The sequence below is a fragment of the Abramis brama genome, assembly GCF_963993115.1.
Source record: "Abramis brama genome assembly, chromosome: 5".
NCBI classification, from domain to species: Eukaryota; Metazoa; Chordata; class Actinopteri; order Cypriniformes; family Leuciscidae; genus Abramis; species Abramis brama.
This window is the reverse complement of record NC_139967.1, coordinates 5568785-5584510: the sequence shown is the minus strand read 5'-3', so window position 1 is coordinate 5584510 and position 15726 is coordinate 5568785. Positions and strand designations below refer to the sequence as shown.

At 37.8% G+C, this 15726-nt stretch overlaps 1 protein-coding gene across 2 annotated transcripts in view; it reads left to right on the top strand.

Annotated features, from left to right (window-relative positions):
• Positions 1 to 15726, top strand: part of nipbla (NIPBL cohesin loading factor a) — a 47087-nt gene that overhangs the window by 28472 nt on the left and 2889 nt on the right. For both annotated transcript variants that reach the window (XM_084113835.1, XM_084113836.1), the window contains exons 17-43: positions 117 to 268; positions 378 to 458; positions 900 to 1000; positions 1097 to 1223; positions 1328 to 1410; positions 1511 to 1643; positions 2187 to 2330; positions 2444 to 2530; positions 3012 to 3229; positions 3342 to 3444; positions 3819 to 3917; positions 4020 to 4166; positions 5434 to 5568; positions 5671 to 5769; positions 6431 to 6484; positions 6568 to 6676; positions 7484 to 7614; positions 7798 to 7938; positions 8764 to 9012; positions 9300 to 9390; positions 9784 to 9957; positions 10796 to 10986; positions 11741 to 11848; positions 12096 to 12296; positions 12399 to 12545; positions 13950 to 14344; positions 14445 to 14619. In XM_084113835.1, the coding sequence (XP_083969961.1) occupies positions 117 to 268; positions 378 to 458; positions 900 to 1000; positions 1097 to 1223; positions 1328 to 1410; positions 1511 to 1643; positions 2187 to 2330; positions 2444 to 2530; positions 3012 to 3229; positions 3342 to 3444; positions 3819 to 3917; positions 4020 to 4166; positions 5434 to 5568; positions 5671 to 5769; positions 6431 to 6484; positions 6568 to 6676; positions 7484 to 7614; positions 7798 to 7938; positions 8764 to 9012; positions 9300 to 9390; positions 9784 to 9957; positions 10796 to 10986; positions 11741 to 11848; positions 12096 to 12296; positions 12399 to 12545; positions 13950 to 14344; positions 14445 to 14619 (3875 nt within the window). The remainder of the gene's footprint in view (positions 1 to 116; positions 269 to 377; positions 459 to 899; positions 1001 to 1096; positions 1224 to 1327; positions 1411 to 1510; positions 1644 to 2186; positions 2331 to 2443; positions 2531 to 3011; positions 3230 to 3341; positions 3445 to 3818; positions 3918 to 4019; positions 4167 to 5433; positions 5569 to 5670; positions 5770 to 6430; positions 6485 to 6567; positions 6677 to 7483; positions 7615 to 7797; positions 7939 to 8763; positions 9013 to 9299; positions 9391 to 9783; positions 9958 to 10795; positions 10987 to 11740; positions 11849 to 12095; positions 12297 to 12398; positions 12546 to 13949; positions 14345 to 14444; positions 14620 to 15726) is intronic.

Sequence of the window (15726 nt, the reverse complement as noted above, 5' to 3'; positions counted from 1 at the left end):
TATTTTCCATTGGTAGTTACTGCTATTGTTGTAATAAATCAAATTAAATGTGTTTGTATTTGTAAATGAACTACTAAATAACATCTTCATGCGGTATGAACGATGTGTGGTTTCAGGTTCCTTGCTCAGCTCCAGAGCAAAGCGAGCCAAGTGTTCCACCGCCAAGCAGAGAGTCATTGTCATGCTCTATAACAAAGTGTGTGACGTGGTTAGCAACATCTCAGAGCTGCTGGAAATTCAGCTAATGACTGATACAACAATATTGCAGGTAGGAAAACTGATCGGTGCCGTGTACTTGTGTATACTCTCTAAATTCTTGCCATTTATTGCATGTTGCATCACTCCATGATTTTGATAGTGTTTTTGTTCTTCTGCAGGTCTCTTCAATGGGCATCACTCCTTTCTTTGTGGAGAATGTCAGTGAGCTGCAGCTCTGTGCCATAAAGCTGGTGACGGCGGTATGTTTTCTTAGATTAGCAGTAAAACCCTGTGCATTCGGTCTATCATGCATTAAATTTCTCAACATTTAAGAAAATTGGGAGTAAATATTGCTTACCAGCCATTAAACTATTTTGCATGATTTAATTAAAATATATTTCTTTACTATGATATCGAATTTGTTTAGCCTACTTTTACCTGTTGAGACATGCCTTCACAAGCAACCATTAAAGCTATATTTGTGATGTTTGCAAGGTTGTTTGAACTTGTTCGTCTAGGTGACACTAGTGTCACAGAAACTACATACTTCACTTTCAACAACTGTATTATTTACTCGTTCAAGGCCAGTATGTTTGCATTGTAAATTGATTCCTACTTTGTTCACACTTCTCAGGTTTTTTTGTATCTTTATCTCAAATCCTGACACTAATGGAGGCATTTTGTTTCTCTCTGTGGCTCAGGTCTTCTCTCGTTACGAGAAGCACAGACAGTTAATTTTAGAGGAGATCTTTACCTCTTTGGCCAGACTGCCCACCAGCAAACGCAGTCTCAGGAACTTCAGGTACTGATATAACCCCTTCTATTCATATTGCAGCTCTCCCTAAACTGATCTGTGATAAACAAGTATTTCCTGCTTGTCGATTCTGTCTGTGTTTAGGTTGAACAGTAGTGATGCAGAGGGTGAGCCCATATTCATTCAGATGGTTAGTGCTCTGGTCCTGCAACTAATTCAGTGCGTGGTCCATCTGCCCTCTGACAAAGACTCTGAAGACGATCACAGGAAGGTACTCACCCAACACCTCTTAAACTAGTCTTGCAATTTTACTAACACCATAATCTCTGGTGTAGATTACAGGCTGTTAACAATATGGATTAATCCATTTTTCAGGTTGACGATGATGTGTTTATCACCAACTCATATGAAACAGCCAGACGGACGGCTCAGAACTTCCTCACTGTATTCCTCAAGAAGTCAGAACATCCTTTCGATTATCTATTTTTGCTTTGTGATATGCGTGTATGTGGTTCTTTGCAGTACTCAACGTGTGTTTCTGTTGTAACTACATCTCAGGTGCGGCAGTAAACAGGGTGAGGAAGACTACAGGCCGCTGTTTGAGAACTTTGTGCAGGACCTGCTGTCTACTGTCAACAAACCCGAGTGGCCCGCCTCTGAATTACTGCTGAGCCTTCTGGGTAGATTACTGGTAAGAACAGATCATAGCCAATCACTTTGTCTGCAACGGAGCTCTAACTTCCCCATCCATGCTAAACATGAAATGAATGAGTATTTATGAACCCTAAGGAGTTTATGATGGAGCTTTGTGTGATTTGTGAGATTGTCATACCAATTATAGTAGAACAAGTAAAATAAATAAATAATTATAATTAAAATAATAATAATGGAATTTTACAATTTAATGTTATGTTTTATATGTATAAAATATTATTAAAATAAATAATATATATTTAACTTCCCCATCTTTGCTCAACATGAAACTGCATGCATATTTATGAACTTGTAGGAGTTTATGATGGAGCTTTGGATGATTTGTGAGATTGTCATACCAAATATAGTTAAAGTAAATAGTTGCAAAATAAATTTAATATTATTTGTAAAGTTTGTAGCATTTATTTGACAAACATAATTTGAGGAATGTAAGAAAATACCACATCAGTGCTTTGAGTGAAACATATACAAAGGTTCTTTCTCCTTCAGTGACCCTTGACCCTTCATAATCTGTCCCTAGGTGCACCAATTCAGTAACAAGCAGACAGAGATGGCACTGCGAGTGGCATCACTGGATTATTTGGGTACCGTAGCAGCCAGATTGAGGAAAGATTCAGTCACCAGCAGGATGGACCAAAAAGCCATCGACTGCATCGTCAGAGAGGTATACACACCTTACTTCAAAATACACATGCTGGTGCTTGTAAACTACATCTAATAAACATTCTACTTTACACTGTTTTTTTTAAATTAAATGCTCCTTGTATGTGTCTTTAGGGCACAGAAGGAGACGAGACTCAGCGGCTGCAGAAAGCTCTGCTGGGTTATATGGATGAGAACGCAGAAACAGACCCTGCCCTCGCTGTGAGTTCAACTAAGATGTTTTTCATGCCTAGTGATTTGTGTAGAGTTGTGTTCAGCCGATATGAGTTTTTCTATGATCAGGTGTCAACATCTAGCCAGGTTGCCTGTGGTTAATATAACACCTAGAAATAACAGTACTAGTCAAAAGTTTAGACATGCATGACTTTTTTTTTTTCCCCTAGTGATTTTTCCTAGTGTAGCTTCTGCTTAAATGTTTATAGGTAAAATTTGGTAGATGTAAAATAATTTTTGCTAAGTGTAAGAGAATTCATTTGTTTGATTTCATATATAATAATAATATTTATTATTATTGTGAATTATTATTAATAGTTGTAATAAGAGACATGCACAAAATTAGCATTTTACTAGTGAATAGTTTGTATAGTAAATTATCTACTGTTTGGTACATGCATTTTCTATGCCTTTTTCTCTACCCATAATCCTCCATGTCAGCATTCCTTAATCTGATTTTGTATTGCAGTTTGCACGCAAATTTTACATCGCTCAGTGGTTCAGAGACTGCACTACAGAGGCTGAGAAGGCCATGAGGAGTCAGAATCAAAAGGAGGACGACTCGGAGGGGACGCATCACGCCAAAGAGCTCCAGGCTACCGGAGATATCATGCAGCGTGCCGAAACCCGCAAGAAATTCCTTCACTCTGTCATTAAATCAACTCCCAATCAATTTACTACTCTCAGGTATTTACCATACATGAATTTGTGCTTCAATTATGTTGCCCATCCTGTCTTGATCAAGACTGTAATATAATGATTGGATTGTGGTATTAATGAAAAATAAAACTTTTGACAGGATGAATTCAGACAATGTGGACTATGAGGACTCCTGCCTTATTGTACGCTATCTGGCCTCCACCAGACCCTTCTCTCAGAGCTTTGACATCTACCTGACACAGGTGAGAAGATGGGTCTAAAATGTAGACGTAATCAGTTTCCACCTGGCGTTAATGTGCCTCTTGTGATAAAGAGCAAAAGGTTCAAAATAACTTTCTTGTTAAGTATTTTTAAGTTAATTTGTCTGTGTTGGAAACAACTTTCAACCCAATCTCTTTAATCTCTTTGAAAGAGGGATAAACATCTTTGAGTGGTGACTTGGCCTATTTGCTAAAACGATTCTTACTTCCCAGCACTACTGTGTGTGTGTGTGTGTGTGTGTGTGTGTGTGTGTGTGTGTGTGTGTGTGTGTGTGTGTGTGTGTGGAGCAGTTTAAATGCATGCAAATGGTTATGCATAGAGTGCATTTTCATTTTTGTATTGTCTTTATTTCTAGATTCTGAGAGTTTTAGGGGAGAGTGCCATAGCTGTCAGGACCAAAGCCATGAAGTGTCTCTCTGAGGTTGTGGCAGTTGACCCCAGTATACTGGCCAGGGTAAGGAATACAACTCAATTAAAACTGGCAACACAAAACTATAGGTAATTCTATCAGAGTTGACTGTTCATATCTTTTAATTGGTATGTTTGTCTTGTGTAGTCTGATATGCAGCGCGGTGTTCATGGGCGGTTGATGGATAACTCCACCAGTGTGAGGGAAGCAGCAGTTGAGCTGCTGGGACGGTTTGTGTTGAGTCGACCTCAGCTGACAGAGCAGTACTACGACATGCTCATCGAGAGGATATTGGTATGATTTTAAGACCCTACCTGTCTGATAGTTAAAGCAGCAAAATGTAAAGGTTTGGACCATGGTAATCTGTTAATACTTTTATTTAGCAAGGATACATAAGGATAAAAACAGCACAGCTGTTTCATGAGCAGCAAATCAGCATATATAATGATTTCTTAAAGGGGTGGTTGATTATGATTTCACTTTTCTAACTTTAGTTAGTGTGTAATGTTGCTGTTTGAGCATAAACAACATCTGCAAAGTTACAATGCTCAAAGCAAAGGGAGATATTAAGGACTACAACAAAGGGCTGGTAGGGACTACACAAGCTTCCTCCCGGATTAGTGACATCACTAACCCTAAAATGTACATAAACCTCGCCCCCGGGAACGTGATTTATAGATTATCAAGACAGAATATGCTAATCAATAACTAGAAGATAACTACACATAAGCTACATAAATTCATCAGCGAACCATTCAGAAATGTCCTGTTGCTTCTACATGTTGTCATTTCTTGAATCTCTCCATCTTTGTCTGACTCCGGTTTGAACATAAAAGGCTAAAAGTTTTTGAAATTTTCAGTGCATGTCTGTGTGAGGTAAAATGACACAAGCTGTTGAAGCTCCGCCTCCTGTGCCGGGAGCAGCAGCTCATTTGCATTTAAAGGAACAGACACAAAACGGTGCGTTTTTGCTCACCCTCAAAAAGTGACAACTTTAAAATGCTATATATAAATATCTGTATATATTTTAATAGCTAAAACTTAACATACATACTCTCGGGACATCAAAAAACGTATTTTACATATTATGAAAAGGGCATTATACCACCCCTTTAAGGATCGTGTGACTGGAGTAATGTAATTAAAATCATTAAAAAAAAGTACTGACCCTAAAACTGTATGTATGTGTATAAATAGTTTCTAATTCTTTTACTGTTTATTTTTATTATTGTGCATGCAGCTTTTATTACCTCATATTACTTTATTAATATAGCCAATATTTGTAATTTTAAAATCCTTTTGGCACACTGCAGGACCATTTAAAATGAATTAGTGAGGACAAAAATGTAAATAAAATTGGTTAGAATTAATGGTGACCCATTGAAGGGCCTAAGATATGCACTTTCCCTTTATACATTCATGTACATTTTAGCCTAAACCCTTGAAGTTAAAAACATGTACTATTGTGTCTGGGGCACATTCTGGGGTGGTGTTCTGCTATTTTGTTCATTGTACATGTAATCTGTGAGATATTTAAAGTGTTTGTCTGCGTTCTCTTCAGGACACTGGTATCAGCGTGAGGAAAAGGGTGATCAAGATTCTGAGAGACATTTGTTTAGAGCAGCCCAGCTTCAATAAGATCACCGAGATGTGCGTGAAGATGATCCGCAGGGTCAATGACGAGGAGGGCATCAAGGTGCTGTCATTTTGTTGTTTTGCATGAAAACCACTGTGCTGAACTTTGTTGTGATAGGTTTGTCCTGTTAGTTTGAGCTGAACTATCTTTTCCTCCCTGCAGAAACTAGTGAATGAGACATTCCAGAAGCTGTGGTTTACACCCACAGCCAGCCATGACAAAGAGACAATGAATAGGAAGATTCTCAACATCACTGATGTGGTCAGTATATCACTCTTAGGCTTTTTTCACACTTTATATAAAATATATATATACGCGTTTGTTTATGTTTATTTGTATATTTATATATTTGTTTGGTCTGACCACAAGTTCGATTCCATCTCTGCCCCTGCAGGTGTCTTTTTTTACACTTATATAATTTGGGTCTAAATCACAGTATGTTTGCATCATCAAAAAATGTGCGAGAACCCCCGGCAGCTGTTTGTCCTTGTAGCTTAGTAACACTGGAGAAGGCATGTTTTTATCTCTTTGGCTTTACTACCAATTACCAAAACATAAGACGTTCTAGTGGTGCTTCAATCTGTCTGGAACAGATGCTTTGCTAGATATGCAGAAAATGTGAGCTGCTCTCTGAAGGCAATTTCTCCGGAGACGTCAGCAACAAGGAAATGCAATTGCTGCTCTTTTTGCAGGGCAACAGTCTCGCCTTACTGATTCGTTCATAGGATTTGTACCCTAACCCTTGTTTTCAAGTGGACTCGAGTTTGGTGCACACTGAAATTAATAAAGCAGCTTTCACTCAAATCGATCAGATCAGTGTCAAACGGATTTGTGTCTGAACCAAAAGCTCTAGTGTGAAAATGGCTTTTCTTTGAAATAGTGCTTTATCCTGAAACTGATCTTATTATTTTCTTTGCCTCAGGTCGCTGCCTGTAAGGACACTGGCTATGACTGGTTTGAGCAGCTCCTGCAGAACGTAAGTGTTTTTGTTTTTCCATCTGCCCGCCTCTAGTTTGGAGGCCTGTAGCGCTTCAATTTTCTGTGTTTTCTTTTCTCTAGCTTTTAAAGTCAGAGGAGGATTCTTCCTATAAACCAGCCAGGAAGGCTTGTGTGCAGTTAGTGGACAATCTTGTGGAGCACATCCTCAAACATGAAGAGGCACTTGCAGGTACGCACATACTACTGTACTTGGGAAATCTGATTCAGTTCATTAACCTGTAAAGCCTGATGTATTAAATAATAGTCATGAAAATATATTTTTATGCCTCATATAGTATGATATAATGGGAATATGAAGCTTATACTCAAGGACGAAAAAAACATCAGCTTTATTTAGAGTCCCTAGTTGAGCAAAAATATGTACTTTGGTGCTGTTGCTGATATTTATATGGCCAAAAGGTATGTTTAAATTTTTGTTTTCTCCTCAAAGCTCTGTAGTTTTACTACTAAAAGGCCTTTTACTTGCTAAAACAGTATAATCAATCAGATGACAGAAGGCATAGTAGATTGTGTGCAACAGATTTTTCAGCAAAGTTTTGATCATGTTGATAATTTAAAAGCCTTAAATTTGTGTAATCAGGTAATACAGTAGGCTTCATAGGGTTAATGTCAATTAATTGATTCAAAAGCCATGTAAATTTTGATTTTAAACCACTCGCAAGTGTTTCTAGAAATCTTTACGTGTTGCTTTTTTGTAGTTTTCATTTGTTATTTTCAATAGGGTGTTTGTTGTTGCATTTAATGTAATTTTTGTTTAAATACATTATTGAATAAATAGTTAACTAAATAGTACACTAATGTAATGCAATGCACCTGAATTCACAATCAGTTGATCAGTCATGATCTGTCAAGTCAATAGAAAGAACTTGCCCTACAAGTTTGTTTGTGATCTTGAACTTGTTCTTGCTAGTTTAATAATGAGTGTATTTTTCCACAAAATGAATTATTTTGTTCTTGTGATGCTGTCTGTGTGCAGAGCATAAGAGTTTGAACTCGATGAGGTTGGTCGCATGCATCACCACGCTGTATCTGTTCAGTAAGATCAGAGCGCAGTTGATGGTCAAGCACGCCATGACTATGCAGCCCTACCTCACCACCAAGTGCAGTGTAAGTGCTCACTTCCTCTCTGCAAGCGGCAACTGCCAAGCACCACTTTCTACAGTGCAATATTTAAGGTCATTCTGCCATCTAGTGGCCATATATTCCTAGTGATATTGTGCCAAGGTACACGTGTCAGAAGGTTTTCATTTATGTGTTTATGCATAATGCATTTGCTCTTGTCATTTTCAGTCTCAGAGTGACTTCATGGTGATTTGTAATGTTGCGAAGATCCTGGAGCTGGTAATTCCTCTGATGGATCACCCCAGTGAGAACTTCCTGACCACCATTGAAGAAGACCTGATGAAGCTCATCTTAAAATATGGCATGACCGTAAGTGATGTACACTCACCAACTTGTAAATGTAAATCGCATAACTGAATTAACATTTGAGGTACTTAAAAAAAAAAAAAAAAAAAAGAATCGTTACAGTCTTATGTGTACCTTTTTAAAGCGTAACTCTCGCCAAAATGCAACCTAGGGTGTTTTTGTTAATCTACCCGAGGCAAACTTTCGTTTAAAAGCATAATTAGAATGGAAACGCCACTTTTAAGTTTGACCGTATTTCGTTTTCGGTCAAATTGCCTTTTGAATGCCGCTAATATTTTAAATTCAGACTCAGAGTCAGTTTATTCGCACTATCATTCGCACTATAGTCGGAGATCGACTATTTTTGACTGACAAAATGTCGGTGGGCGGAAACAACAACAACAGCTACAGTGAGTTGTTCAAAACCTTTCTTTTTAGTAAACTCTGTGTACACAATGTTCTCAGCGCTCGAGTTCATAGAGCCCCTGGTCATACTTCGAGCAAAGTGTCATGTTGTGTCGAGTTGTCTTAGTGTTTTAAAAATGGCGATTTTGATGCTATCATAGTCGTGCCCCAAGCACTTCCATTCAAAAGGCAATTTCAAACTTAAAAGTGGCGTTTCCATTCAAATTATGCTTTTAAACGAAGGTTTGCCTTGAATTTTGGCGAGAGTTACGCTTTAAAGTATTGGTGAAAATGCTCTCTTGCTAAGGTTCATTAATCTTAAATTGTATTAACTACTGGCTGTCTGTTCATTTGATGACATATAGTTGCAAATATTCTCTTGCATCATATTTCTACACATACCACTAAGTTCTATCTCTCTTTCTTTCTTTTTTTTTTGCACAGGTTGTCCAGTACTGTGTGAGCTGTTTGGGTGCAATAGTGAATAAAGTGACTCATAATTATAAATTTGTATGGGCCTGTTTTAACCGCTATTATGGGGCTCTGACTAAGCTAAAGTTACAGCATCAGGAGGGTACGAACAACATGGCACTGGCTGCCACCAAAGCAGCCCTGCTCAGATCTCTCTTCACCGTGGGAGCTCTCTGCAGACACTTTGACTTCGACTACGAGCAGTTCAAGGGCACCACTAAGGTATCGCAACCTTTCACCATACGTAACTATACATGATTATACACGTGTGGTAGTTTACACGCAGCTTTAGCCATGTAGTTGTTTGCTCTTTAACTTTAGCTCATTAGCAAAACAACTATTTTCACTTTAAACTGCACTCTAAGATAAAACGTGCATTCTAAGATAAAAATAAAAACATTAATAATATTTGCATTATTATATTTAGCTTTTTTAAACCCAAGATCGCTTGTTTCGAACAGTCAATTACTTCTGTTATTAATCCTGGAATCTTGCACTGTTATTGACAGGTTGTGATAAAGGAGAAGGTTTTGGAATTGTTACTGTACTTCACTAATCACGAGGATGAGGAAGTCAGATGCAAAGCCATCATTGGGTTGGGTAAGATGACTCAGATTCAGTTTTTTTGATTGTCATTTTAGTAATTATTTTGAATTTATTTCAGTTGTCATTTTAATTTAAGTAATTTTGTTGCGTGTTTTTGACATTTTATATTATAAATGTAATAACTTGCTGGCTGCAGTTCACTTAACGGCCACTAGTGTTGCTAATAACAAGAGTTTCTGAATTCTATATATAGCCCATTTTATTTTAGTTAACAGTAACAACACAGTTGTTTACTTTTTCAGCTTTTTGTTACAGAATAAATTTTTGTCCGAATAATTTTATGTATTGCATCATAGCAATGTTTTAATTACTGAATGATACATAAACCTTTTAACCTTTCTCTCTCTATCTCTCTCTCTCTTTCTCTCTCTCTCTTGCATTCTGCAGGTTTTCTTTTCATCATGCACCCGAGTCAGATGTTCGTTCCAGAAGTGAAGTCTCTGTATAACGGGCTCCTGTCTGATAAGCGGTGCTCCATCACACTCAAGATCCAGGTGTTGAAGAACCTCCAGATGTATCTCCAAGAGGAGGACTCTCGGATGCAAGAGGCAGACAGAGAGTGTAAGTGATCAGTCATAGGGCAGTGCTACGGCTCAACATTTGCCAGTATGATTTTGAGGTTAACAGCATAACTAGATCCAATATAGACCCCTTTTCAGTTAGTAAACATTGTGAGTTTTTTTTTGTGTGTGTAGCTTAAGTGGAGGCAAAAAGATTGCCCTGGCCGCTTCACTAACGCTAGTTAGCAAGTTTTGTTAGCTTTTTAAAAAAAATGTTTTTACATTGACTGGAGAAAATTCGAAATACGATTTTATCTCAATATGTAAGGTCAGTGGCCTGACATCTACACCTACCTGATAGAGGAACTGAGGGCGTATAAATCTTTAGATGCCTATAACTATTTGCTGAATGGTCACGTACAAGACTTGTGTGGTACGATCCGAAATTCTGCCTAGCCAGCGCCAAGGCCAGAAGACGAAAATGTAAAGAATGACATTACAGTGCAATTTTAAAGATGTAAATATTTTCAAGAAATAAAAATTCCAGTTACAGCAAATTCATTTTTGAACCTTCTTACCAGGTTCTTCAAAAAAGTCTAGTCACAATCAATCACAACAATGTATATACAATCACAGATGATTAAGAAATAAAATTTCAAATTGGAGCCTGTACTCCGTCAATTCTGGCACCCAACAAGACATTTTAAGCTCCTTATTTGGCCGAATCTGTGCTGGTTTGTATTGGCTGCCTCCAGTTTCTCTTTGTTTTGCCTCCAGCTAACGCCATGATGTAATTGTGACGTCGACTTGGACCAAACTAGGAACTCGAATTGATAAACTTCATAATGCTCTATGAAATTCCACCCTTAAAGAAAGCTTGTGTTTTTATTTTTTTTCAGGGCAGAAAATGTCAAAACAGGAAGATCTGAAAGAGATGGGGGACATCTCCTCTGGTATGAGCAGTTCCATCATGCAGCTTTATTTGAAGCAGGTGCTGGAGTCTTTCTTCCACACGCAGTCCAGCGTACGACACTTCGCCCTCAATGTCATTGCTCTGACCCTCAGCCAGGGACTCATACACCCCGTACAGGTACACACACCCTCATACAGCAATACAGACATTATAAACCCAGCATTAATGCCATTACTTGTCCTGCACAGAATTTTAACTTCTATGCATCCCAGCCCTTTGCATGTTGTTTTGTTTAACTTTATACATATTAATAAGATGCGTTGGTTAAATGTGCAGTAGTTTTTTTTTTAAGCTCACCAAGGCTCATTAATAACAGTAATATTGTACAGTAATTATAGAGTCACATGATCCTTCAGAAATCATTCTAGTATGCTGATTTGCTGCTGATACATTTCATGTTAAAATGAAGCTCCTGTTTGTTTTGATAAACAAAGTTCAAAAGAACAGCATTATGAATGGCTTCACTATAAATTATCATCCTTTTTTTAAATCTTGCCATTTGCAATTTCATGCAATTTAATATTAACTTTGCTATGTAAAAGTTTGAATTTCTTTCACAAAAAATAAATAAAAAATCTTACTGACCCCAAATCTTTGAACGGTAGTGTATGTAAATGTTCTTCCATAAATCCATTTGACTGATTTGGTCATTCTTTCAGCGATGATTAAGAGTGCAATGTTCTATTTAACACATTTTAATGGATTAAAAATCCATTCCACAGATTTGTTTCACCACAATCCACACAGGAAATGTAAAAAAAGAAAAAAGGTGTAGGTTGGGTGTGGGCATACTCGTCACTGTCACAACCTTGGCTGTGGAACGTGCAACTAACATGGACTTGTCACTTTTCCTTCCTCCTTCCAATCACAGTGTGTGCCATATCTGATCGCCATGGGGACGGACCCAGAGCCCACCATGAGGAACAAAGCGGACCAGCAGCTGGTGGAGATTGATAAGAAGTACACTGGATTTATCCATGTGAGCATCAATCTGCACACCTTGACACGTGTCATATTCATAAACTGGATTCCAGTTCACTATTCACCAATTAATCAAATGCATCGGAAGAATGTACCATGGGATACCACAATATACTGTGAAGCATCTAGGTTAAACCAACCTGTAATGGTTTTATTGTATCTTGTATAATAGTATAATTAAATTATATATATGTGATAGAATTAGATTCATATATAGCTGGTTTATTTTTTTATTTTGTCTACAGATGAAAGCTGTAGCAGGGATGAAGATGTCGTACCAAGTGCAGCAGGCCATCTGGGCTTCATCAGGATCTGTGATCCGTGGTTTCCGTCAGGACGAGTCCAATTCTGCTCAATGTTCTCACCTCTACAGCATGGTCCGTGCAAACAGACAACACCGGCGAGCGTTCCTCATCGCTCTGCTCAATCTCTTCGACGACAGCTCGGTTAGCAGTCTTTGTGTGTCTGTCTCTCCCTGTCGTTGGCTCTTTGTTGTAATGTTGAGACTGACCTTTTCCATCTGTCTCTCTCTCTCTCTGTCCGAGCAGAAGATGGAGGTGAGCATGCTGTTGTTCGTCGCTGATAATCTGGCCTACTTCCCCTATCAGAGTCAGGAGGAGCCGCTGTTCATCATGCATCATATAGACATCACCCTGTCTGTATCAGGCAGCAACCTGCTGCAGACATTTAAGGAGGTAAACGTGCTCAAGTGCTTGTGTCTAACAGTTTGTGCAGCACATTTCAGCACTGATTGTTTTGTGAGCCTGTGTCAGTGTGTAATCCAGCTCTGTGAAGAAGCTGTATTTGAAGGATGATGCAGTGCAAACTCACAGCCTCGGTGTGAACGTAGCAAAACGCTGTTGCGTAGAAGACATTTACGTAGAAGTCTTATAGGCACAGCATCAAAAAATGGCCCATTTAATTTTAAAGGTCAGAAAGTGGAAAATAGTCCTGAAAAATTTAATTATGATTGTGTAAAAAAGTTTATGTAATAAGCTGTACAATATGCTTCCTTTAAGCCCCCTTATAATCAGTGATTTTTTCTTTCTTTCATATTTATATGGATGTCTGTACTTTCCAACGTAAAGTATGATTTCAGACTGAAGCACAACACTGTTCATTTACACGCAAGCAGCAATAGGAGTGAAGTGCACGTGATCCATCACTACATCCTGTAGTGGAGTGTCGGTGGCAATATAGAGAAGTTAATTTCAGTCAAGTTCCCTATAATTTATGATGTCTCATACAGTACATACACGTCATGCTGACTCCAAGCCTGAATAGTTTCGTAAACACAGATAGACTGGCGCTGCTTGCGCTTTCAATGCAGTTAAATAGCTGTGATGGTAAAGAGCACTCGTTGTTTCTCGTTCATCTTTAATATTAAGCATTTTGTTTTCTGATTCCATTTATATTTAGTCTTTTGTCTAAAAAAACCCAAACAATTAGTTGTTTACAACCTGGCATATTCATGAACGTTTGTAGGCAACCAGTAGTGGGAACGCCCACTAGCGACCTCGCCGTCAGCCACTGGCAACATGCAGCGACAAAGATTTAAAGCTGAAAGGCTGCTTCACCCAAGCTCATCTCCACATCTACTCTGAGTTTGGATCACTTATAATGTGCATTTTAAAACGCAATGTTTGAAAGCAGAGAAATCAAGACAGCCATAAAACTATTCGTATTTTTATTTTACTGTTAAAATTATTGTTATTTTTACAGTACATTAGTATTATTGCAATGATAGTATTTTTATTTTAATTTTTTTTTATACCATTATTATTATTAGTAGTAGTAGTATTACTATTTTTATTTTAGTTTTTTTAGTTTTATGAAAAAGTTATCAAATTGAATGGGAAAAAAAAATTGTCCATAGCTCATAACATTCTTGTATAATGTCCGTCAAGGTTTTTTGCTCCAAAAACAATTTAGTTTTACATGATAATTTTTCACTTTCTGTCTTACAAGTAAAACAAGAGGTTGTTACTGTTATTACTAGCTTTAACGCATTGGTTATGACACACTTTCACATATTTGAATCATGGATGGTTGTGAGAGAAATTCCACCATGATTTCTAAACGGGCTGTTTTTGTACCAGTCTCTCATTAAGGTCCCAGGCAGGAAGAGCAGGAAAAGGAGACGACGACGGCGACGACATCAGCAGCCACAGCCACAGCAGCAGCAGAACGGTGCGGAGGAGGAAAGGGGAGAGCAGAACGAGGAGAGAGAAAGGAACAGCGGAGATGAAGATTTTGACGGTGATGATTATGAGGAGGATGAGGAGGGGCAGCGAGTTAGGAAGCCTAAGCCCATGGAGGTTACCAAGCAGTCAGAGTCAGATTCTGAGTCTGACCTCGAGGATGCTGATGCTGTCATGGAGCGTCTTCCTGATGACGCATCTCCTCTCCTGGACTTCGCTAGGGCTTCACAGGGCATACTGCTACTGCTAGTGCTCAAACAACACCTTAAGAACCTCTACGGCTTCTCGGACAGGTAGCAAAACACCCATCATGCACCTCAACGACTCCCAAAAATAATGATTGCTATGTGTTTTATATATATACTGTATTTATTCTGCTCTCTTCCAATGCAGCAAAATTCAGAAGTACTCTCCCTCAGAGTCGGCCAAGGTGTACGATAAAGCCGTCAACAGGAAGTCGTCGGTCATCTTCAGCCCACGGCAGACCATTGATTTCCTCCACCGCGATGAGGTTCATGACGAGCTGTCCTACGAGCTGAAGAGGAAGATCGTCAAACAGTACCTCGATGTGAGCATACTTATTTTCTTTCAGGGAAATTTTTTTTTTTTTAATATATATTCTATTTATATCGCTATTAATATTATTTAACATTATTTGTTTTTAATAAAAATTATCATAATATTTACCAGTAATAGTAAAATTTCAAGGAGGCTACGGGATGACTTAAAAAAAATATTATTATAATATTATTAATTTAATAATAATAATAGGTATTATTATTATTATTACAATATTAAAATAATCAAACATAATTTAAATGCTTAAACACTTGAGATTAAATTGAGTTTTTCACCCCTTGTTTTCTCCTAAATAATTGTTCTAGTTATAATGTGTTATATATTATTTTATTAATAATTATAATTATTTTCACACTGTCAAAGCTGCTGGATTACTTTTTTTATTTTTTTATTTTTTTGGCCCGCCACCACCCCCCCTCTTCGGAGGACAACTTTATTTTTAATAAAGCAAAATATATACACAATATATAACAATACAGACAATAGATTTATATACAGTGCGTAACCATTCACCCAGTTTAGTGAGACCCTGGGTACATAAGGGGAGGGGGGATTATAGCACCACGTACAGAGTGTAACACGCAACATATAAGACACAACAAGGTGACAGACAGACAACAGAGGGACAAGACAATTGACAAACACAAGAACGTATTATTATTATTGATTGAATAGAATGATCTTGAGCAAATTCTATTTGTTAATCTGAGGTTTACATTAGTTGGTCATGATTAAGGTGTTAGAGGGGAAATGGGTTTGGAAACATGCTATGCATGAGTGTGGATAGTGTATGCCTGTGTGTATATATGAAGTGATAGCTGCAGGGGCAAAAGAGAAAGAGAAAAGAAAAAGAAAATATATAAACTTATAGAACAGAAGGGGGGAGGTATGTGTCTGGTAATGTACACGGCTTGTAGTTATGTTTGTGTGGTATTAAGAAATGTCAAAAACGGGGACCAGGTGTCTTCAAAGGCTGCTGGATTACTTAAAACTTAAACTTTTGCAATCACATGAATCATATAATTTAATATATATAATAAAATATTTAGAAACATGCAGCTTTGGTCACCAGAAATGTTAGAGAATATATATATAT